This window comes from Peromyscus californicus, unplaced genomic scaffold, assembly GCF_007827085.1.
Source record: "Peromyscus californicus insignis strain IS unplaced genomic scaffold, ASM782708v3 Scaffold_3__1_contigs__length_106647218, whole genome shotgun sequence".
Classification (NCBI taxonomy): domain Eukaryota; kingdom Metazoa; phylum Chordata; class Mammalia; order Rodentia; family Cricetidae; genus Peromyscus; species Peromyscus californicus.
Window position 1 is genome coordinate 91,434,816 of NW_026294551.1, and position 22,505 is coordinate 91,457,320.

Genomic DNA, 22,505 nt, shown 5'->3' on the forward strand with positions numbered 1-22,505 from the left:
GTGATTAAAACCTTCTATAAGTTTTTGTTTGTTTGTTTGTTTAAGATTTGTTTATATGAGTGCTCTGTCTGCATTTTCCTTTGCTCTCCAGAGGAGGGTATTGGATCCCATTATAGATGGGTGGGAGCCACCATGTGGTTGCTGGGAATTGAACTCAGCCAGTGCTCTTAATAACTGAGCCATCTTTCTAGCCCCTGTAAGTTTCTAATGTAGCCGGGCTAAGTGTGATTTTGCCATCAGGGTAAATGCCCACAACTGTCAGCTTTTGGAAAAGTGACATAAACACACTGGCCTTCTGTGGGAACAGATATGGATGTGTGCGTGCACACACATGTGTTGATGGAGGCCCAAGGTATGTCTGTGTTGAATGCCCACCAGTTGTCCCTTCTAGTTTCCTGAATTCTACAGGTGCTCCAAGTGAAACACACAGCTAAAAATTTGACACTAGGGTCCACATAGGAGGCAGAACATGTGACCTTTGTCTTTCTGGGTGTGGGTCTAATATTTTTCAGTTCTGTACATTTACCTACACATGTCATGATTTTATCTTTCTTTGCTGCTTCTACCCTCGGGTTCTCCCATTGTGCTGTAAGCTTGTATTTAAGACCTCCTCCCTCCTTCAATAAATGGCATTTGGCATTCCAAAAACAAACAAACAAATAAATAAAGGCATGCATCACCAAAAAGAAAGAAAGAAAGAAAGAAAGAAAGAAAGAAAGAAAATAGAGCAGTGATGAAAATGGATGGGTAAATAAATAAATAAATAAATAAATAAAGGCATGCATCACCAAAAAGAAAGAAAGAAAGAAAATAGAGCAGTGATGAAAATGGATGGGCATGTGTGCCTCTGAGTAGGCAATGGACTCCTTTGGGTATATGCCAAGGAATGGTCTAGCTGGGTCATACAGTAGGTCTGTTTCTAGTTTTCTGAGGAACCTCTGAACTCATCGACATAGTCAACCCAGCCTTTTATGTGGTGCTGGGGACCAAAACTCAGGTCCTTGTGCTTGTGAAGCAGGTACTTGACAACTGAGCCATCTCCCCTGCCCCACACTGGGCTTCTCTTCCATTGCTCCAGTTTTCATACTTCCTCCAGTTTCTGTAGACCAGACAGTGGCAGTACTGAATCTGTTTCCTCAATAGTTTGCAGCCTCTCTGAGGGAACACACTTCCTTTGGAGTGCTGGGGGGCTGCAGCTGTCACTGCTCTGGGCTGTCTTTGACTCACTGTTAAATACTGTCGTGTTATTAGGCTGTGCTTAGCACACTAGCTTCTTATTTCATTTTCCTCTAATTCATTTATTTCTTCCATTTAACCTTCTCATTATCATAATAGAAAGCTGGGTGTTCTTATCTTTATGTTACAAGTTTGTTTGTTTGTTTGTTTGTTTGTTTGTTTTTCTCAGACAAGGTTTCTCTGTGTAGCCCTGGATGTTCTAGATCTCGCTCTATAGACCAGGCTGGCCTCGAACTCATAGAGATCCGCCTGCCTCTGCCCCCAAGTGCTGGGATTAAAGGCATGCACCACCACTGCCTGGCTACCAGTTTATTTCTTTAGGAGTCTGATTACTGATTATGTCATTGTTATTTACTAGCTATGTAACACTAAGCAAAACTTAATTCATTTTAAGTTTTCCCATCTGCAAAATATGTATACTACCGGGTGGTGGTGGCAGTGGCCGCCGCGGCCCACGTCTTTAATCCCAGCACTAGGGAGGCAGAGGCAGGCGGATCTCTGAGTTCCAGGCCAGGCAGGTCTGCAAATAGAGTTCCAGGACAGGCTCCAAAGCTACACAGAGAAACCCTGTCTCGAAAACAAAAAACAAAAGTGTGTGTGTGTGTGTGTGTGTGTGTGTGTGTGTGTGTGTGTTTGTGGGTAGTTACATATATAACATACTTAGGCCTAGGACTGGTGAGCCTTTTCAAGTGTTTGCTTTTGTGTTTAGTGTATAGATTGAATTTGGCTGCCTGAATAAGACCTGATCAATGACAGCATGATAAAACGTGCTTATGTGAAAGGGGGAAATCTCAGGGTGCCCCACCCCATGCAGGCATCTGTTGATTGCTGAGAGAAGGAGAATTAGAGAATGAGAACCTTCCCTAGGGAGCTTCTCCTAATTGGTAATCTAATAGAATGTGATCAGCCCTGAAATCTGTACATAGAACACTAAAGGGATGCAGTAGGCTGAATTCATGTATTTATGCATTTACATATGAATATGTAACAGTAAGTAAAGAAAAGGGTCATAATTTGAGGGGGATATGGAAGGGGTGGGAAAGAGGAAATAATGTAATTATATTTTAATTGTCCTGCTAAGAGGCAAGAAACTTAGATATACTATCTGTGGTTGGGTAACTACCTTCCAGTGACATCCTGTGATAGCAAAGTATGCATTTTGAGCAGACATCTCTATCTTCCAAAATATTTAATTGAATAGTATTTTTTTCCATAAACCTGATCTTATTTTTCATTTAGAAGTAGATTATTTTAATACCAAAATTGCACCATAATTTATTGAAGTATGTTAAAATTCTTCATTCTTTGGGACTTTTAAGAGTACTGTTTCATGCTGGGCAGTTATGGCGCATACCTTTAATCCCAGCACTAGGAAGACAGATCGGAAGGCAGGCAGATCTCTGTGAATTTGAGGCCAGCCTGGTCTACAAAGTGAGTTCCAGGACAGCCAGGGCTACACAGAGGAAAAACCCTGTCTCAAAAAAAAAAAAAACAAAAAAACAAAAAAAAAAAAAACACAAACAAACAAAAAAGAGTACTGTTTCATTCAACAACAACAAAACAGTATACTAAATGTTTTTTGGTACCCTGTATTTAATCTTTCCAAATAGCTTTACTTACTTAGAAAGTGACATATGTGCTAAAGCTTTAAAAGTATTGGAGGTTACTGCAGATTGGGAGTTACTACAGATCGGGGCTTACTGCTGATCGGGGGTTACTGCAGATCGGGGCTTACTGCTGATCGGGGGTTACTGCAGATTGGGGATTACTGCAGATCGGGAGTTACTGCAGATCGGGGCTTACTGCTGATCGGGGGTTACTGCAGATTGGGGATTACTGCAGATCGGGAGTTACTGCAGATCGGGGCTTACTGCTGATCGGGGTTACTGCAGATTGGGGATTACTTAGTGGGTAGCTGTCACTTTCTGCTTTTTCAGTCTCCCCAGCCTCAGTATTGTTTTTATTCTGGACTTGAGCCATTGTAGTATGGCCTGTGGTGTAGCACATCTTCTCATCTGCTTGTCTTCTTTGTGAGAGTCTTACTAAGGCATTTGAGCTCCTGGTTTTGTTTGTATTTGTTGTTTTTTCCCCTGAGACAGGGTTTCTCTGTGTAGCCCTAGCCATTCTGGAACCTCATACATGAATCAAGCTGGCCTTGAACTGGTAGATCCACCTGCCTCTGCTTCCCAAAAGCTAGGTTTAAAGGTATGTGCCACCACTGCCTGTTGAGAGTTCTGTGTGTATTTGTACAACAGTCTTTGTTAGATATGTCTTGAAATTTTTCTTGCAGTTTGTGTCTTTATTCTCCTGACAGTGTCTTTAGCAAAGCCTAAATTTTCTAATTCTAATAATTGTACATTTGATGACATAGCTCACCTGTCGTTGCCAAGGCAACAGTGTTTAGATTTTCTTCTTTTGCCTTCTAAGAGTTTGTAATTTTGTGTTTTTTATTTAAGTCTGTATACATTTTTTGGTGGTAGTAGGGTGGGCACATGGGTGCAGGGCATGCATGAGACTGTCACAGGACAACTTAGAGGATCAGTTTTCTCTTTCCACCATGTGGGTTCTAGGGGTTGGACTCAGGCTGTCAGGCGTGGTGGCAAGAATCTTTAGTTGCTGAGCCATCTTGTCTACCTGTGGTATATTTTGAGTTAATTTTTGTGACAAGGGTAAGTTCTATATTGAAATTAATTTTTGGATGGCTCATTAACCCATCACCTTTTGTTGGAAAGCCTGTCTTTTCTATCCTCTGTTCCTTTTGTTTCTTTAACACAGATCAGTTGATACTGTTTATGTGAGTCTTATTTCTGGACTTTTAACTGTTTCATTCATCATGTTTATGTTTGAGTGTTGGTTTTTTTTAGGTTTTTTTTGAGATAACCTGGACTTTGTATGTATAGGCTAGCCTTAAATTATGGCAGTCTTCCTGCTTCACCCTTCCAAGAGATGGGATTACAAGTACGAGCTACCCTGTTCAAATCCATGCCATCTTGGTTACTATATGATTACCATAAACCAGTCCTTATTAATTTTTTACCTTATGTACAGTTCAGAGAAGTTCATCCAGTATCTACAAAAAACTCACTGGGATTTTGATTGGAGTTGCATTAAAATTGTAAATTAAGGAAGAAATGACTGACATTCCAACAATATCATCTTCACAATGCATAGACTGTCTCAGTTTAGCTCTTCTTTGTTTTAACATTTTGTCATTTTCTTGTAGGTCTTACACATTTGTTAAGTTTAGATCTACATGTACCCCTCTGGGTATGCTAATGTACATGGTTTTGTAATTTCAGATACCACCTGTTGGCTGTACATATGGAACAGTTGGGTTTTATGCGTTAATCTTAATGTGAATGCTCATTGGATCCAAGATTATTTTCTTGATTCTTCAAATTTTCTGCATAGTTGTATTAGCTACAAGTAAAAACATTTCTCTTCTTTCCTTCCCAGGCTGTAGATATTTCTTTATGTATGGCTGACTCCTGATCTGAATAGGAAATTTCAAATGTGTTACCTTTAAGTTTAGTGGTGTAGGGTTTGTTTTTTTACTTTTTAACTATTCTTTATGAAGCTAGGGAATCATCCCTCTAGTAGAATTACTGAGAGTTTTTATCAGGAAGAAGTACTAGGTTTTGCCAAATGGTTTTCCCTCATCTGATATGATTATATGCTTTTTCTTGTTTACCCTGATACTGTAGATTAGTTAATATCTGAAGATGGAACCAGTTTTGAATACCTAGAATAAATTCTGCCTTGGTGTGGTATAATTATTTTTCTAAAGTGTTATATTTGATTTGCCTAATTTTTTTTCTTTCTTTCTTTAGCATTAAGGTAATGTTTGCTTCATAGAATGCATTAGGAAGTTTCTCTTCAGTCTTGTAAAAATAGAAGGTTGTTATAATTTCTTAAATGTTCAGTAAATTTTGTCATTGAACCCATCTGGAGTTGGTGCTTTCTGTTTTAAAAGGTTATTAGTTATTGATTCAGTTTCTATAGCTAAGCCCTGTTTGGATTATCTCTCTGTTCTTAAGCTTCGGTACATAATGTGTTTCAGAGAATTGGTCTTTTTCATCTAGTAGATCAAATCTGTAGGCCTAGGGTTGTTCTTAGTACTCTTATTATCCTTTTAATGTCAATACATGTATAGCTACACCTGATGCAGTTTTCCTCTGATGTTTGCCCTGAGGAAGTATCCACTTCCTCCTCTGATTCTCTGGTGTACCTGCCTGTTGCAGTTTGAGATAAGAGTGCACTGTGAACAGAAGCATGCTCATTGAACCTGCTCTTACTGCCCTTCTCTGCAGGTGCACTGACAGAGTGCTACGATGAGCTGGGGAACCGATACCAGCTGCCAGTCTACTGCTTGGCGCCACCAATCAACATGATAGAGGAAAAGAGTGACATCGAGACTCTGGACATCCCTGAGCCACCTCCCAATTCTGGACATGAATCTCAGCTCCGTCTGCGCCTCTCCACAGGCAAAGACCTCAAGCTTGTGGTGCGCAGCACAGACACGGTGTTCCACATGAAGAGGCGCTTGCACGCTGCAGAGGGGGTGGAGCCAGGCGGCCAGCGGTGGTTCTTCTCTGGCAGGCCTCTCACTGACAAGATGAAGCTGGAGGAGCTGAAGATCCCAAAGGACTATGTGGTGCAGGTTATTGTGAGCCAGCCTGTGCAAAACCCAACACCAGTGGAAAACTGAGCTGGGCTTGCCTGCTTCTCAGATCCCTTTGCTCCTTTTTATTACCATTTCCTACTCTATGACGTGAAATTTCTTTTCACTGCTCGGAATTCCCTATGAATGGATTTAGTTCTGAGGAATTACCAGTGAAAAATTCCATCTGTGATGGAGACCAACAAAAATAATAAAACACACAGAGCCAGCCTCTGGGACTCTTAATTACAATTTCTAATTTGAGAGGCAGTTAAGAAATAGATAACCATTTATTTTAAAACATTTATCGACTATGTAATGGCTGTATTTAAATGATTTGGAGTGTAAACAGACACCAGACCCATCAAGAACAGCACCAAGCACCTTTTGGATATAGAATTTTTAAAATGTATATGTCAAATTCTATTTCCAGAACCATCATAACAGTTACAAAACTTTTTTTTTTTTTTTTTTGGTTAGTGGAACCTAAAGAGGGTTTGTTTTTCTCTGGGTTTGTATTCCTACTCCACCAGGAAGCAGTGGAGACTGGGAGTTGTCAGTGTTCCCCCCTCCCCCATGTCGTGCTCCTAATTCACATTCACTCAATTCTGCTGCCGTCCAGCACACTGGCAGCAGGCACCCTCTGGAACACTAGACAGTAATATAGTAAGTAGTCAGAATCCTCGTTCTCAGTTGAGAAGTTGTCTTGCTGCATAGTAGTTTTAAAATGTCTGTGGTACCCAGACGGCTAGCTACTATGTAATGCCTTCGCTAGTCCCGCTGCTCTCTGTGGCCGTTTCTGGAGCTGACTGACCCCATCTATATATTTCTGGGCCAGGCATCATGGAAATGGAGTACAGCTGCTGCCACTCAGAATACAAAGCAATCCTCTCTTCCCCACCTTGCAGGGGATGTAAGTTTAACCTTCTCTGCCTGTTCCTGGAAAAACTGTGCCTATTCTCAGCCTTGGAGAAAACTCCAACTCAAAAATGTAAAGTGTGAAGGTTTACTGGTGTCACTTAAACAGTGCTGGTGAGGAAGAAGAAATGGTGGCCCCTGGCTCTAGACCTGAGTGCGTTTCACTTCACTCTGACTTTAGTCATTGTGGGTGGCAGTATTCCTCCTAGACCTTCCCACAGAGAGATGAATCCACCACCATCTGCACATGAGGTTGAGGGACTGGAACACAGTGAGGCCAGCCTTACCTCCTCTGGAGAAGGCCGGAAAAAGCTGCCAAGGGTTGTATTTAATTTGGAGCCTCTTAAAAGCTGATTCTGCCAGGCATGGTGGTGCGTGCATTGAATCCCAGGCCTTGGGAGCAGAAGTAGGCAGATCTCAGAATTTGAGACCAGTCTGGAATACAAAGCTCGTTCTAGGCCAGCTGGAGCTGCATAGCGAGACCCTGTCTCCAAAATAAATTGATTACATGAGAAGGGGGCTAATCTGACACACAGTATCTTGAGAGTCTGTGATCTGTGAACAGCAGATGAAAGAGGGCTCTATACTCTTCTCGGTATGGAAATACCAAACCTTCAACACCTTCAACACCTATTTGGATATAAAACCCCATAATTATGGTGGCAAAATGAAACTGCTAAGTAGTTTAAAATGTAATGTTTAAAGTGACTTTAAATTTCCTATAGCCTGTTTAAATATATCTGTAATTGTAACTTATGTTCCTGAGAACTTTTAACCACTTCCCTAATTCTGTTCATCATTTTAAAGTTTGTGACTACACCTAATTTAGACTTAATGGTGATTTGAGTCTAAATTCAAGTGAAGCACACAGCTTTAGCAACGAGGAAGGTGCTCACATTCCTGTGTGGAGGCTCCAGGGCATCTCAGTGCTTCGGCCTACCATCTAGAGGGCTGATTCATTTGCCACATTGAGCAACAATATCTCCAGTCCATCAACTGGAAAAGAGTGTTTAAGCTTATTATTTTTCTAAAGGAAATTTGATGGTGTCACCAATAATCTATGTTTGGTAAAGGGTCTTGTTTGTTTCTTGAGGGTTGACTTCTCTTAAGAGTTTTTTATTTTAGCCGGGCGGCAGTGGTGGCACACGCCTTTAGTCCCAGCAGTCGGGAGGCAGAGCCAGGTGGATCTTTGTGAGTTCAAGGCCAGCCTGATCCAGGACAGGCACCAGAACTACACAGAGAGAGAAACCCTGTCTCGAAAAACCAAACAAACAAAAAACCAATTTTTTATTTTAAAGGAACATATACTTTGAATAACGATCCTCCAGGAGTGTTTAACCTAGGTGAGAAAAAAACATGGTGCTGGTAATTGTCAATAGATTGATGTAAGATTGGATCAATACTTGATGTGTATAATTTTAGTATGTAGGGGTTTTGTGCTTTTTTTAAAAAAAAAATTTCAACTTTTCTCTTTGTCTTTGCCTTTATTCTGAGTTTCTGTGTTGTTATTTTATTTTTTATTTGTTTATTGTTTTGTTTTGTTTTTTTGTGAGGATTCTTCTGTGTAGCCCTGGTTATCCTGGAACTCACTCTGTAGACCAGGCTGGCCTCAAACTCACAGAGATCTGTTTGCCTCTGCCTCCTGAGTGCTGGGATTAAAGGCGTACGCAACCACCGCCCAGCTCTTGCTCTGGGGAAGTGGGAGATTTCTTCCTCTCTCAAACCTGTAGTGAGATCCTGACCACCAGACTTAAGCCCTGCTCCACCACATGCTGCAGGTCACTGAGGCGTGCCTTAGCAGCGCTGTGGTCTTGGTCTTCAATGGGTTGACCCGGATGGGGAAGGTGGCACAGCCAGTACTGCTTGTGTGCTGCTGAGCAGTAAAATCTGAGTCTCACCTGGTGTGGCTGGACTGGGAGGTAGAGACAAACTCAGCTGGAGGGCACCTTGGTCTACCTAGTGAGTTCCTGTCTTTAACAACAACAAAATATGTCCACCTTTTATGACCTCTGGGTGTCTTTGAAAGGCCTTCCCCATTTGGTGGGATACCAGCCTCTCGATTAGAGCAGACAGTGGCCTCTTTTCCTGAAGATGTTCGGTAATTTTCATCCATCTTTCTCCATGGTGGGGGGAAGGTAACCCTCCTAGCAAATGAGCATCCCTCAGCTGGTCGGATCCTGTGATGTATTTTACTTAGAAAAGGAATCCAGCGGATAGAGTCTTCGGAGACAGCTAGTATCCTGTGACTGCTGTCGGGGTCTCTTGTGATGTGGCCTGTTAGCTTGTCATTTCTAGTTCTGTGGCGAGAGCCTAGGTGACTCTGTCAGAGGTTGGACACGGGTGACTCGGTCTGGCCTGCTCTGAGGCTTGAGGCCTAGGATGGTAAGGAGATGTGAGATCCAAGCGCTGGGGGAGACATGACCACTTTGCTCAACTTGGTGCCCCCCCAGTTCCTGCTAGCTGACAGTGGTGTGGAAGAATCTGCCGGTGGGCCTGGTCTGGAACCTTGCCCAGGCCAGTGTTCCACCCATAGTCTGCACCTGCCCTTCCCATTGCCCGTGCCCCAGAACACTCATGTAACTAGGAACTTGCAATCCAATATAAAAACTGCAGACTGGAAAGCATTGACACATGCAGGGTGGAACCTAGGATCTCACATATGTCATACTCTTACTGCTGATTCACATACCAAGCCCTATGTGCTCATGTTTTAAACTGTCACTGGAGGGGAGAGTGGGACAGGAGCTGGAGAAATGACTCGCAGTAAAAACATTTGTTCTTGCAGAAGACCCAGGTTTGATGCCCAGCACCAGCATGGCAGCTCACAACTCACCATAACTTCAGTTTCAATGCCATTTTCTGACCTCTGAGGGCAGCAGGCACCCAAGCATAGACATATATGTAAGCAAAATACCCAGGCACAGGAAATGAAGTAAATAAATCTAGAAAGGCCCTGAAGCAAAACAAGCGTGGATTGGTTAGTGTCTTATATGCCTAGTCCCAACACAGAATCAATTTACTGGTTTGAATTTTAATTTTTATACAGAATCTCATTTATTAATTAAAACTCTTGATACCCTCTAGAACCACCAAGACTCTCACTATGAAGCCCAAGATGCCCTTCCAGTCCTCCTGCCTCAGCCCATGAGTGCTGCACAGACATGTGCTGCTGACCCACAGGGACCTCTAGGTGATGAAGATGCTTTGAAAAGTTTTAAGATCTGATGGGATGTCAAGATAGCTCAGCAGGTAAAGGCACCTGTACCTAAGCCTGAGGACCTGAGTGAGTTTGATCCCTATAACATGGTTGAAGGATCAGAACCAACTACAAGTTGTCCTCTGACCTCCACGTGTGTGCTATGGCACACACAGTGTTTAAAAGTAAACCCCATGTTCTATTATCACTGTACAGTGTGCTCGGACCCCCATGGGTGAGAGGACAGCTTAACTCCTACTGCTCTCTTCAGCTTTCTTCCCCCACCTCTGTTCTGAGGAAAGAACTCAGTACTGCCTCTGCTCCAGGAGCTCACGACCGTCTCTGGGAGCAGAGACCTCTGGAATGTCTTCCCAGAGTCACACCTACTCCCTAACGCTGCCGCCGCCTGACCACCTAGGATGCCTCAAAGCCACCAAGCCCTGTAAAGACAAGTACAATGGTGAGGCCCTTTGGAGTGCCTGCCTGCACTCTGCAGTGTTCTGTCTGCCCCGTGCAAACACTGTAGTGACCACAGACTCCTAATGTTGGAAGGGTATGGGGAGTGATGAGAGATGCTTGCAATTCCCCCAGTGCAGTGCCTTTATCTCTATAGAAAGGATTGAAGGGGCTGCAGAGATGGCTCAGTGGTTAAGAGCACTGACTGCTCTTCCAGAGAACCCGGGTTCAATTTCCAGTGCCCACATGTCACAACTGTCTATAACTCCAGTTCCAGGGGACCCAATACCCATGGCAAAACATCTATGCACATTAAAAAAAAAAAAAAAAAAAAAAAAAAGATTGAAGTGAAGTGACCAGTTTTACCTGAGGTTTGGTTTTGCTGGTCCCATTCTCACTGTGGTGTTGCACCATGGGAAGAAGTATCTATAGCCAATTGCATTAATCATGCTCAAAAGCTTGTTAGCCAAATCTCCCATTTGTTAATGATGTTTCACAATAAACAGGTTTCATAATTCCCAGTCTGACTTGGCAGATAACGATCTTAGGTAAGCAGTATTCTTGTACATTGGTTGAAGGGATTCTCACCAGCCTGAGCATGGCTCCAGCAGGCCTTGCCCTTCCCCCATTCCCTCTCTCTGCCTTGCTGAAAACACTTAGATTACATTCCTAAAGCTAGCCAAAGGTCTGTTCCCTTATTTGGTCACTTCTTCCTGAAGCTGACTACCAAGGTCCAACTATCAAAGTATTAAATAAAGTCTAGCAATCAGAAGCCCACTTGGGCTCACCTAATTAACGTGCCCAATCAAAATTAAACACCTCATTCTAACATCGAGTTTCTCCCTGTACCTTTATAAACCAGCCATTTTCCTGTGTGCCACATCTGTCTCCTCTTTATCCAGAGGCAGTCCTTTGTCCCCTGGGACAAATGCCCCTGCTCCCTCTCCCGTGTCCCCGTCCCCTTCTCCCTGTCCTGTCTCTTACTCCCTGTCTCTGTCCCTCTGGGGCAGATACATCTTTGTGCTGAGAACTTGGTCTTGGGATGTCTTGTGCAGATACCAGCCCCTTCATTGGTAGCATAATCAGGTGATTTATGGTATTGAGTATCATATCAGTCATATTGGGGACCCTCAAAGTCTTGGGTGTATGTCATAAATGATCTCAGCCGTGTTCCACAGAAACTTAGAGTGAGAGATACAGTAATAAACATTAAACGAGGGCTTTCTGAGCCAACTGAATTTGTTAGCTTAGAATTTAAAGAGACGTCTGGCCTGGTAGAGCATGCCGAACCTCAGCATCTAGCACATAGGTGCCGAGACAAGAACATCACAGGTTGGAGGTCAGCCTGGGCTACAGAGAGGGACCCTGTCTCAACAAAACCACCTCACCAAACACACAAACAAAAACAATCTGCCTGGGCTAGAGAGATGACTCAGCGGTTAAGAGCACTGGCTGCTCTTCTAGGAGACCTGGGTTCAATTCCCAGCAACCACATGGCAGCTCACAACTCTAACTCCAGGATCCAACACCCTCACACAGACATACCTACAGCCAATAAAATAAAAGTAAGTGAAAAAAATCTGCCAAAAGTCCAGTCAGCTTGGACCCCAGACTGTGAGTACCAGCTTCCTGGTCCTACTTCCTGTGAGACGTGTTTGATTAAGTTTCTAAATCTCTCTGGGACTCGGTTTCCCCTTTTGTAAACAAAATAGCCCCACCTAGTTGACAGGTTTGAAGGCCTAAGTTCTGTGTCTTAAATCACTAACTCACTTGCACCAAGCACATGCTTGTGATAAAGATTGCCCGGACATGATTTAAGCCAATAGAAAGTCTTTATTAGCCAGCCAGTGACTAGACCGAGTGTTCTGCATCCCAGGGCAGTCCCGAGCCTTTCTCAGGGAGAGCTCTTAAGCACAAAAACCGTACTCTGGGTTGACATACTTCAGTTAACAAAAACAGCCAGAAGCAGAATTGCAAAAGCCACAAAGCAAGGTTAGTACATTTAGAGACTTTGCAGAACTATGGACTTTGATGGATTAGCTCTTTGTTTTCATTTTGGCAGGTGGTGATGTCTACATGGTGAGTTTTATGGTCTGAATGCTACTTCCATCTAAGGTCTGGGGCCCTGTCACAGTTGCTACAATGATGGTACAGTCCCGGGGGCGGGGGGTGAGGGGGTGGAGGCTGCGTTGCTCACAAATCTCATGCCAAAGAATTTTTAAATCACTCAAGGTTTTGATCTCTCTACATGGTCTCTACATAGCCCTGGCTGTCCTGGAACTCACTATGTAGATGAGACTGACTTCATATTCACAGAGATCCTCCTGCCTCTGTGTCCCAAGTGCTGGGAATTAAAGTATGTGCGGCCTTGCCTGGTTCATGAAAAGTTTAAATGAAACGGGCATATGATAATATTTTGCCCAAGTAAGTTTTATTCTGTTTTCTAAGCACTTCACATGTTGGAATAATTGAACTCTAAGGAATACACAGCCTGAGCTGGGACAGTGACATACTCCTGCAGTCCCAGTTAACCCAAGCCTGAGGCAGGAGAATCATTCCATCCCACATGTTGGAGCTCAGCCTGGGCAACAGTTAGTCTCAAAGGAAAAAAAGACTAGCTCCATATCCTTAAAAGTCAGCCTGCCTTGTCACCACTGGCCCACAAGAATCTGGCATCCAATTGGGCTTAGCCTAGAAAGAATCCCAAGAGCATTGGACCATCGGCAAAGAGTGGGAAAGGGTCACTTCCATCAACTGCTGGGCTCCATAGGTCATCAGGTATCTGTGAGCATGGCCTGCTAAAAGGCAGAAGCAAAACTGGACCACATGAACAGAATGGCCGCTTGGGGACAGTGTAGCTCAGGTATAGAAACCCATTTTGATAACTGGGCACAGAAGCACATACCTTGTAATCCCGGCACTTGGGAGAGGGAGGTAGGAGGATTAGGAGCCCAGGGTCATCTTCAACTGTATAGTAAATTTGAGGCGAGCCTGAGTTACATGAGCCCCTGTTTCAAAAAGATTAAAAGACACTGGGTATGAATGGTGCAAGCCTTTAATCCTAGCACTCAGGAGACAGGTCTCTTGAGTTTGAGGCCAGTCTGGTCTACATAGCCAGTTCCAGGCCAGCCAGGGCTACACTGTGAGACCCTGTCTCGATGAATAAATAAGTAAATAAATGAACAATACAGACAGACATACACAAAATAAAGATATGTACTTTGGTGCTCTGCTTCATTGTGGCCATGTTAATTTTAATTGTCATGCTCACTTTGGTATCAAAGGATACTCCGACTCCTCTGGCTCATCCCAGTCGAATATATCTTCTTTAGATGATGATACCTCTCTTTATCTTTCCCCTTTTCTCTCGCTCTCTCTTCCTCTCTTTCTTTCCTCCTTTTCTTCCTGTCTGTGGATTTGTCAGTGCAGAAGATTGTGTACAACTTAAATTCCTTGTAATTAAGCAGCTTTTATTAGGGGAGGAGGGAGGAAAAAAGAAAGTTTAGTAAGGTGGTAATCATGTCTTACTCTAGAGTCATGGAAACTTAGAGGCATATGAATTAGGACAGTTACAGGCTGACTGGAGGCCTGGTACCCAGGGACAGTGAAGCCTGTTGCAGACCATCGTGGGAACAGGGTCACCTTGTCGTGCTTCCATGTCATCTTCCCACTGAGGTCACCTGCTTCCCTTTACACAGGCAGAAGCTGCCATCACCCCGGAACTTTTTCAGGATTTTTTTTTTTTTTTTTTTTTTTTTTTGGTTTTTCAAAGCAGGGTTTCTCTGTGTAGCTTTGCACCTTTCCTGGAACTCGCTTGGTAGCCCAGGCTGGCCTCGAACTCACAGAGATCGGCCTGCCTCTGCCTCCCGAGTGCTGGGATTAAAGGCATGCGCCACCACCGCCCCCCTTTTTTCAGGATTTTTCTCACTTGGTTCTATCATAGAATCTTTCCTTTCTGCTTACTCAAATCTATAAATGCTTCCCTGACCACCATGTTAGCACCATGTTCGTCTACTTCCTCGAAACCTCTATAATTGTGTGCCTGCACCACCTGAAGTGGCACTTAACCAATCCTTTCTCCGCCAGGGCCTCTTTGTCTCGGTTCTTTTCCCAGTCCCAGCCTGTTGCCAGCCTCCTCCACACCATCACCAGCACTGGTGCAGGACATGACCCTCTGCCCCACAGTTCACAAATCTGCACTTACTCGGTCACCTGTGATGTCAAAGTCATGGAAAAGGTCTCGGAGTTCCTGCTTTTTAATATTGAAGAGAAATCTGTACATTTCGAAATTGGATGCATCTATTTTCAACTCCCCATCCAAGTCGAGCAGGTCAAAAACCGGCCGGGAATGGCGGTACATAAACTGATCTTCCAGATGGTTCTGTTTGGAGAGAAATGTGTGAGAAGGTTGGTGCTACCCTGTTGTAAGGGTGTTACACCAAGATTTATATAGTTGGAGGCTGGAGAGGTGGCTCAGAGGTTAAGAGCACTAGCTGCTCTTCCAGAGGTCCTGGAAGAGCTCAATTCCTAGCAACCACATAGTGGCTCACAACCATCTACAATGAGATTTGGTGCCCTCTTCTGGCATGCAGGCATACATGTAGGCAGAACACTGTATACATAATAAGTAAACCTTAAAAAAAAAAATTACATAGTTACCAGCCATTCCCTAGAGAGCTCAGAGCAAAGAGCAAACTCCCAAACTTGGGGAAAGGACTGTGTGAAGAGGGACAAGGCCCACATGAGCCCCACATTCAATGGAACCTTCTGTGATGACAATTCTGCTTAATGAACAGCCCTCTCTGCCACCATGCACTGATGATCTTGGGAAGCTTTGACCTTGGTACTCGCACAAGATCCCTTTCCTCAAGGAGCAGAAGCTAGCAAATGCACAACTAGTGTCTCATGGTGAGGGTGGGGCCCAGAGAATAACACCTCTTCCCTTTTGGCCTCAGCAGAAAAGTCTCTGAACCCAAGGACCAGGGCAGGAGTGAGTGAGGTGCTTGGGGTGGATGGTGGTGCTTTGAAAATCATCAGCCAGTTGGAGGACAGGCAGCCCAAGAAAGGTGGGCAGGGGCAACATTTTCCTGACACGGAGAGGCAATGTGGGAGGGCTGGAGATGAGTGGCGGCTGCCGAGAGAAGCTGGGAAGGTGCTAGAATGTCCAGGTTGATTCAGGAACCAACAATGAAGTTCCCGTTTTATTTTCTATCCACCCATTTGTAGTGATAGAAAAGCGATCCACTGTGCTCTCACTTCAGTGCCAGCTTTACCAAGACGGGGCACAGCCCAGCCCTCTCTCTTCTGCCCCCCGCCAACCCTGGCACTCACCTGATGCGACAGCAGTATGCAAACCAACACATAGAACTGGTCAAAACCAATCTCTCCTACAGCCGTCCAGTCCAGCATGTCAAATATCATCTTGATCTGTGTGATTTTCATGTTAGTCACGTGGTGGAGAAAATGAAAGAACAGCACATCTGGAGGAGAGAGGACGAGATGGATTGTTCTAGAGCTGTCCCAAAATACTCAATCAGGAGCCACATAAAAAGGCAGAAGTGTTGGAAGCTTACTGTACTGGGAAGAAGAATGACAGTATTTTGTTTCTGGCTTCACACTGAACCTTCCACAATTCCTCAAGCCTTTAATTGCCCTTGCTGTGGAGAAGCAATGTGCCAAGTGATGGACGCTGCATGACCAGTTGACATACATGCCCAGACAACATGGTGGTGGTCAGTGCTTGGCTCCTGACCCCAGTTACAGACATACCACCAACGACAGACAAGCTGCTGATGAATGAGGTTCTCTTTGTTCGAGGAAGGAGAGCTTCATTCTACTTTGTTAAGGGTGGGAGAGTGGGAGATGTTAAGAGTAGGAGAGATGGCTCTGCCAGGAAAGACACTTGTCCTGCAAGCCTGGAGACCTGCGTTTGATCCCCAGAACCTATGTAAAAGTATGAGGAGAGAATGAACTCCCCAGGGTTGCCCTTTGACCTTCCCATGCACACATGTGTACACACACATCAAGCACATACAGATACCCACATTAAATATTTTTGGGGGGCTGGAGAGATGGCTCAGAGGTTAAGAGCAGTGGCTGCTCTTCCAGAGGTCCTGAGTTCAATTCCCAGCAACCACATGGTGGCTCACAACCATCCGTAATGAGATCTGGTGCCCTCTTCTGGTGTTCTGCACAGTATACATAATAAATCTTTTAAAAAATATTTTTTCAAAGATCCTAATGTTTTCCTCAGCCTTTCCCATGATTCCTTTCATCAGATTGGGAAGTTTAAAATCATTCCTCTCTTTCTACTAGCACTTGGAGGAGACCCGATCTGGTGTTGGTGTGGGCCCAGGTTCTGTTTATGTCTTTCCTCAGGACAATGAGGTTCCTCTTTGGATTCCTGAGTGCTGTGTGTGCCCTGTGGCTGCTGCTGAAACCCAACATGACAGAGACCTATTGGGCCTTAATGAAAAACTCTCCCCTTCTGATACCAGTGGGGATTGAGAGCCCAATATGGCCAGCTTTGACAAGCATTAACGTAAGCCTAGGAACTGTAGCCATGCTTTTGGATTCTCCAGAAGAGCTGCTAGCCTAAGTCGTGCTGGGATCAAGAAAAATGGGCCTTGGTGGTTCGTGTTCCTGGAGTTGTATCCATGCCAGTGGATGTCCACACACTCCAGAAGAAAATTTGACATCGCTGCTGCCGTTGTTGCTGTTATAGCAGTGGCGGCCACCACTGCTACTGTTTCTGGGATTACCATTTCATAATTGCTTACTACAGCTAGCACAGTGGAGACCCTGGCAGCAAAAGTAGCTACCACAGTTAGTTAATCTTTCATTCTATTGGGCATGATACATTTAATTCAGTAGTTATATACATCTTGATTGGCTTTGAAAATTATAAATTTATAAACTCAAGTTCCATTTGCTTTTGGGATACCATCTTACAAGGACTCCAGTTTGCAGTAAGGCTCCTTAAGGAAGGGAATGGCTCAGTTGCCTTTAGCCTATTGGCTATGGGTGGGATAGGACCTCTGTTGGTCTTTTCTGTGTTGAACACACAGATTGCAAGCCCAGTGCTACTTTGAGATCTTTGGCAGCAGTTAACTCTGATTGAGCCTGTATGATAATGAGTATTCAGAGACGGGTAATGCCTGGGAGGCGCTCACCAACCTAAGACAGAGTGCCTGTGTGGCCTGGGCAGGCGTCTCCATGATGGGTAAGGTAACCTGCTGACATCCCACGCAACCTAAGTCAGAAGCTCATTTTTTAGTAAAAAGGGGACCTGTAGGGCCCTGGCTCCTGTTTTGGGTAACTGTTGCCTTGCTTGCTGACCTTGATCTTGATATCCTCCCTATGCTAATTCCCTGCCAGGTTCCACCGTCCTGAATGCTTAAGGGAAGTTCCTTGTCTGTGTATCCTGCATAATGGGCGTTAACAGCTTAGATGCAAGATTGTAAAACATCTGTAGTGAACTTCTGCCCTCTGGGGTTCTCCCATTGTGCTGTAAGCCTGTATTTAAGACCTCTTCCCTCCTTCAATAAACAGCATTCGGCATTAAAAAAATAAAAATAAAATCATTCCTCTTTTCTGAGGGAGTCCCTAGAATTTTCATGCTTACACAGAACTAAGGCTTCTGGCTGTGGAGGGAGGGAGCCTTCCCTATGTTAAGCACTTTTGAATGCCTCATCCCAGCAAACCGAGAACCCGACAGGGAAGTGGTAGCACACCTCATTGCCAGTACATCAGTTGCTTAGGGATCTTGTCAAACCGCAGTTCCTGCTTCAGGGAATGTGACGTGGGGCAGACTCCACATTGCTCTCAGCTCTGGTGTGATATGGCTGCTGCTGCTCTGTGGGTCTCACTTTTGAGTGGCAGAGTTGGGGCTCATATGTGGGTCAGCCTGGTGGCAGCCCTGCACTTAGTACTGTGAAGCCACATCTTTTTTTTTTTTTTTTTTGATACCTATCCTGGATCTCGCTCTGTAGACCCAGGCTGGCCTCGAACTCACAGACATCCGCCTGCCTCTGCCTCCCGAGTGCTGGGACTAAAGGCATGCGCCACCACCACTGCCCAGCTGAAGCCACATCTTTTGTGCATGAGTTAACACATATTAACCCGGACACATCCAGGGAAAGTGCTGTAACTTAATGAACAGGAAGGTTTCTACTTGTCATCCCACATACCAACCATTACAGCTGGGATAGGATGGGAGCAGCACACTGATGAGTTGTGACCTGTCGTGTAAGTCAAAGAAGCCTTTTTCTCTTTCCAGTTGAAAAATTAAGTAAATAAATAGTCTGTTGGTACCATGGATGGCAGACACAGGAGCACACACCTGCATCCATTGTTTTCTCTATTAAAATGTGTCTGTGGTTGCATTTCTGTTATTTCTGTTGTTCCAGAAGCAAATTGAAATTTTAAATGAAAATTGAGCAGGACAGTTGTGGCACTCACATTTAACCCCAGCACTTGGGAGGCAAAGGCAGTCAGATCTCTGAGTTCAAGGCCAGCCTGGTCTACCAATCAAGTTCCAGGACAGCCAGGTTACACAGAGAAACCCTGTCTCAAAAAAACAAAAAACAAAAAAAAAAGAAAGGAAAGGAAAGAAATCCAGCTATGAGATTTTTCAAGTCTGATTTTATGTGTGGTTCTCCTCTGTTGTTTTTGTTTGGTTGGTTGGCTGGTTGGTTTTGTTTTGTTTTGCTGTTGATATGGGATCCCACTGATGGCTGGCCTGGAACTGTATGTAGAAGACCACGCTGGACTCAGAATTGCAGCCATCCTAACCAGCTTCCCCTTTGCCTCTGGATTCCCTAAACTATCTCCAGACCTGGGTGTGGTGGCTCATGCCAATAATCTCAGCACTTGTGAGGCTGAGGCAGAAGGATTACTATCAGTGCAAGCCCAGCTTGGTCTACAGAGTCAGGTGCTGTCTCAGAAAACAAACGGACTGGAGAGATGATTCAGCAGCTAACAGCACTGGCTGCTCTTCCAGAGGATCCAAGTTCAATTCCCAGCATCCATATAGTAGCTCACAATTTTTTATAACTCCAGTTCCAGGGGATCAGGTGTCCTTTCTGGCCTCCACAGGTACCAGGCACAAAATTGGTATACAGATAAACATGCAGCCAAACATACACATGAAATATTTTTGAAAATGCTTTAAAGAAAAAAAAAAAAAACTATTTCTGAGCTCCACTGAGTATCTAAAACCCTTTGTCAATGTCATTTGGAATCCCAGCTGGAAGCAGCCAGGACACAATGAGCCTATGATCACAATGTCAGCTTTGGCCTGGTAGCCATGTGGTGGATCCTTCTGTGTGCCCCACCAGGTGTGAGCACTCAGAGCAACACATTGCACCCCCACAGGGATGGCAGAGTGCTCCAGGAGGTGTGTCCTGAGGGACCTGGTAGCTATGGAATCAATGCTGTTTTGCAGCAAGATGACTCTGGTCACCCAAGTCCCCAAGGCTTGAGGTTCTCCCAGGAAGCAAACCATAAAGCTGTGCTGTCCTCTTTCAGGTTACTGTCCCTACCCTTGGTGATCAGATAGCAGGCCTGGACCTCCAGAGTATTGTGTCATTGGGGGATTATGTGGTTACTAGGGAGATGAGACTCTGTTCCACAAACGTCCCAGGGAGACAGTGTGGCTTAGCTTTCTGAGAGACAGCTTGGTGCCCTGCAGCTGTCTTATCTGGGCCGAGGAGGACTGGTATCACATTTCATGCCAATCTGTATGCACAGAGGAAGGTGAGGCATGGCACTGTGAGGAAAAGGAGGCTTCTTCAGTCTGCTGGTTTTGTTTCATTCTTTTCGGTGCCGGGGCCTGAGTCCATGATAAATATGTCTACTACTGCGCTGCAGCCCCTCCCTCATTACTGTTCGTTTGTTTTTTGTTGTTTTTGTTTTGTTTTGTTTTGTTTTGTTTCTGAGACAAAGTTTCTCTGTGTAGCTTTGGAACCTGTCCTGGAACTCACTTTGTGGACCAGGCTGGCCTTGAACTCACAGGAATCTGCCGGCCTCTGCCTCCCAAGTGCTGGGATTAAAGGTGTGCACCACCACCGCCTGGCTTCATTTGTTTCTTAAGACAAGAATCCAAGTGCACACCTCAGCATTAACCTCAGCGTTCAGGAGGCAGAGGTAGAAGGATCTCTGTGAGAGCCAAGCTAGGCAAGGACACATAGTGAGACCTGTCTAAAAAAAAAAAAAATCCTTTATGAGGGTTCTTTCTTCACTGTGATGTTTTCCTCCGTGAGGTGAGAGTGAGGGTTGGATTGGTTGAAAATCTTATTTATACTGAGGCTGTTCTTACCCAGGCTGTTTCACCTGGCCTTTTTTTTAGCATCTGGACTCTTGGTGACAGAGCTGATAGACATTTTTGGTAACTCACAAACACCGTTAGACAGACAGCCCTGGTTAAACCTTGTTAAACCCTGGTTTTGAGTCCCAAAACAAAACAAAATAACACGAATGTGGGAAAGGACCCTGTGGGGAGGAGGGGGGATGACAAGGGGTGGGAGAGACATGAGAGGATAGAAGAAGAAATTGAGCCTCCAAGAGGAGACGACATGCTCATCACATCACCAAGGAATTGTGGGTAGAGCCCAGCCTGACCCCAGAGCTGGTGGTTTTGTCCTCTGCACTGAACCGCCATCAGTCTCGGCTCTGTTGGCAGTTTCTCTCCGGCTTCCTTGACGAGATGAAATAAATGGTAAGGAGATAGTTTAGGGTTCTGTGGGAAAGAACTGACCATTTAAGGTGTTCCTTCGGTGTGCGTCCAGAAGGTGAAAATACTCCATCAAGGCCTTCACATTTCTCAAAGACAACAAACAGTAGATTTTGTCCAGGTAAAGGTACCACAGAAAAGACCCTGGCTTCAATTTCATCTCAGCAGCTCTCAGCCGGAGGTTCTGGCAACCCGACACGGAATGGAGAATTCGGCCTCAGAACTAGAATGTTGGACAGGGTCCCTGAGATGACCCGGCAGACCTAGAGGGGACAATGAGAGGTAATGAAATGGCCTCTCACAGTTCTCTGGCTTTGTTGTGTGGGAATGTTTCCTGCCTTACTTCTAGACCAGGAGGAGCCACCTGAGCCGAGTACCAAAGCAGCTCTTGGAGCCGCTCTAGACAAGACGTGCTTATTAGGAAGGAAAATGGAAACACACCCAGAAGTACTGAAAGAGCCTCGAACAAGTATACTAATATAAAGCCAAAGGGAAGGAATTTATGTCTGTATAAATGTTTAGGCTACTTGCTTTCTATATATGTATATGTGTGTGTATATATATACATATATATGGAGAGAGAGATTGTCTCATTATCAACATCCTAGCCCACCTGGTGGTCACTACGTAGACCAGGCTGACCTTGAACTCACAGAGATCTGCCTGCCTCTGCCACCCAAATGCTGGGATTAAAGGCATGCACCACCACCACCTGGCTAAGAAGGAATCTTTAAAAGACCAAAGTGTAGTTACCAGAAGCCAAAGCAGAATGCCCGGCTAACACAGTCTCTGCTGTTTTACTTCTCTCTTCCATGATGGACAGTTCCAGGCCTATCCAAAGCAGAACAGATCAGCAGGCTCAAGCTTCGTGACTTGTCACTCAGGTCAAAAGTTCAGACCAGTCCCAGCTCATCCACCTCCATTCCACCCCATCACGGTTCCTGAGTTATTTGGAAGCAAGTCTCCAACAAAACAGCTAATGTGCAAATATTTGAGTATATATTCTAAAAAGCGTGAGTCTTCAATGTTATCACACCTGTGGGTGGTCATCTAACACCCTCAAATACCAAGTCAGCATTCAATTTCCCTAATGGTCCCTTAGAAGTCTGAAGACCTACTTCAATCGGGAACCCCCAGATCTATGCATCATTTGTCATGTTTCATAAATCATTTCAGTTTTCAAACTTGTATGTTTCTTTTTCTTACCATTTATGTTTTTAAAATTGTATTGGTTATTGTGTGAGTGTATATGTGTGCCATGGCACTGACCCATCTCCTCCAGATCACAACACTCCATTCATATTTGG

The 22,505-nt window shown here is 44.6% G+C and overlaps 2 protein-coding genes across 2 annotated transcripts in view; one reads left to right on the top strand and one right to left on the bottom strand.

Moving 5' to 3' along the window:
* Positions 1–8,282, top strand: part of Ubtd2 (ubiquitin domain containing 2) — a 60,025-nt gene extending 51,743 nt beyond the window's left edge. Inside the window, exon 3 of the mRNA XM_052758990.1 lies at positions 5,547–8,282. Coding sequence (XP_052614950.1) covers positions 5,547–5,944 — 398 coding nt within the window. The 3' untranslated portion in view covers positions 5,945–8,282. The remainder of the gene's footprint in view (positions 1–5,546) is intronic.
* Positions 8,038–21,433, bottom strand: Efcab9 (EF-hand calcium binding domain 9). The gene is made up of 4 exons (XM_052758992.1): positions 21,223–21,433; positions 15,798–15,946; positions 14,671–14,847; positions 8,038–13,933 (listed from the first exon to the last, which is right to left on the bottom strand). Exons 1-4 carry the CDS (start codon positions 21,356–21,358, stop codon positions 13,745–13,747), a joined length of 651 nt encoding a protein of 216 aa, XP_052614952.1. The 5' UTR covers positions 21,359–21,433; the 3' UTR covers positions 8,038–13,744.
* Between the last annotated feature and the right edge of the window lie 1,072 nt (positions 21,434–22,505).

Excerpts from the sequence above, each read along its gene's own strand:
- Efcab9 (XM_052758992.1), bottom strand. The coding sequence starts at position 21,358 with ATGAAATTGAAGCCAGGGTCTTTTCTGTGGTACCTTTACCTGGACAAA. Across the intron at positions 15,947-21,222 it reads CCGAAGGAACACCTTAAATG|ATGTGCTGTTCTTTCATTTT; the intron begins GTCAGTTCTTTC and ends TCTCTCCTCCAG. Across the intron at positions 13,934-14,670 it reads TTGACATCACAGGTGACCGA|CTGCTTAATTACAAGGAATT; the intron begins GTAAGTGCAGAT and ends CCCTAATAAAAG.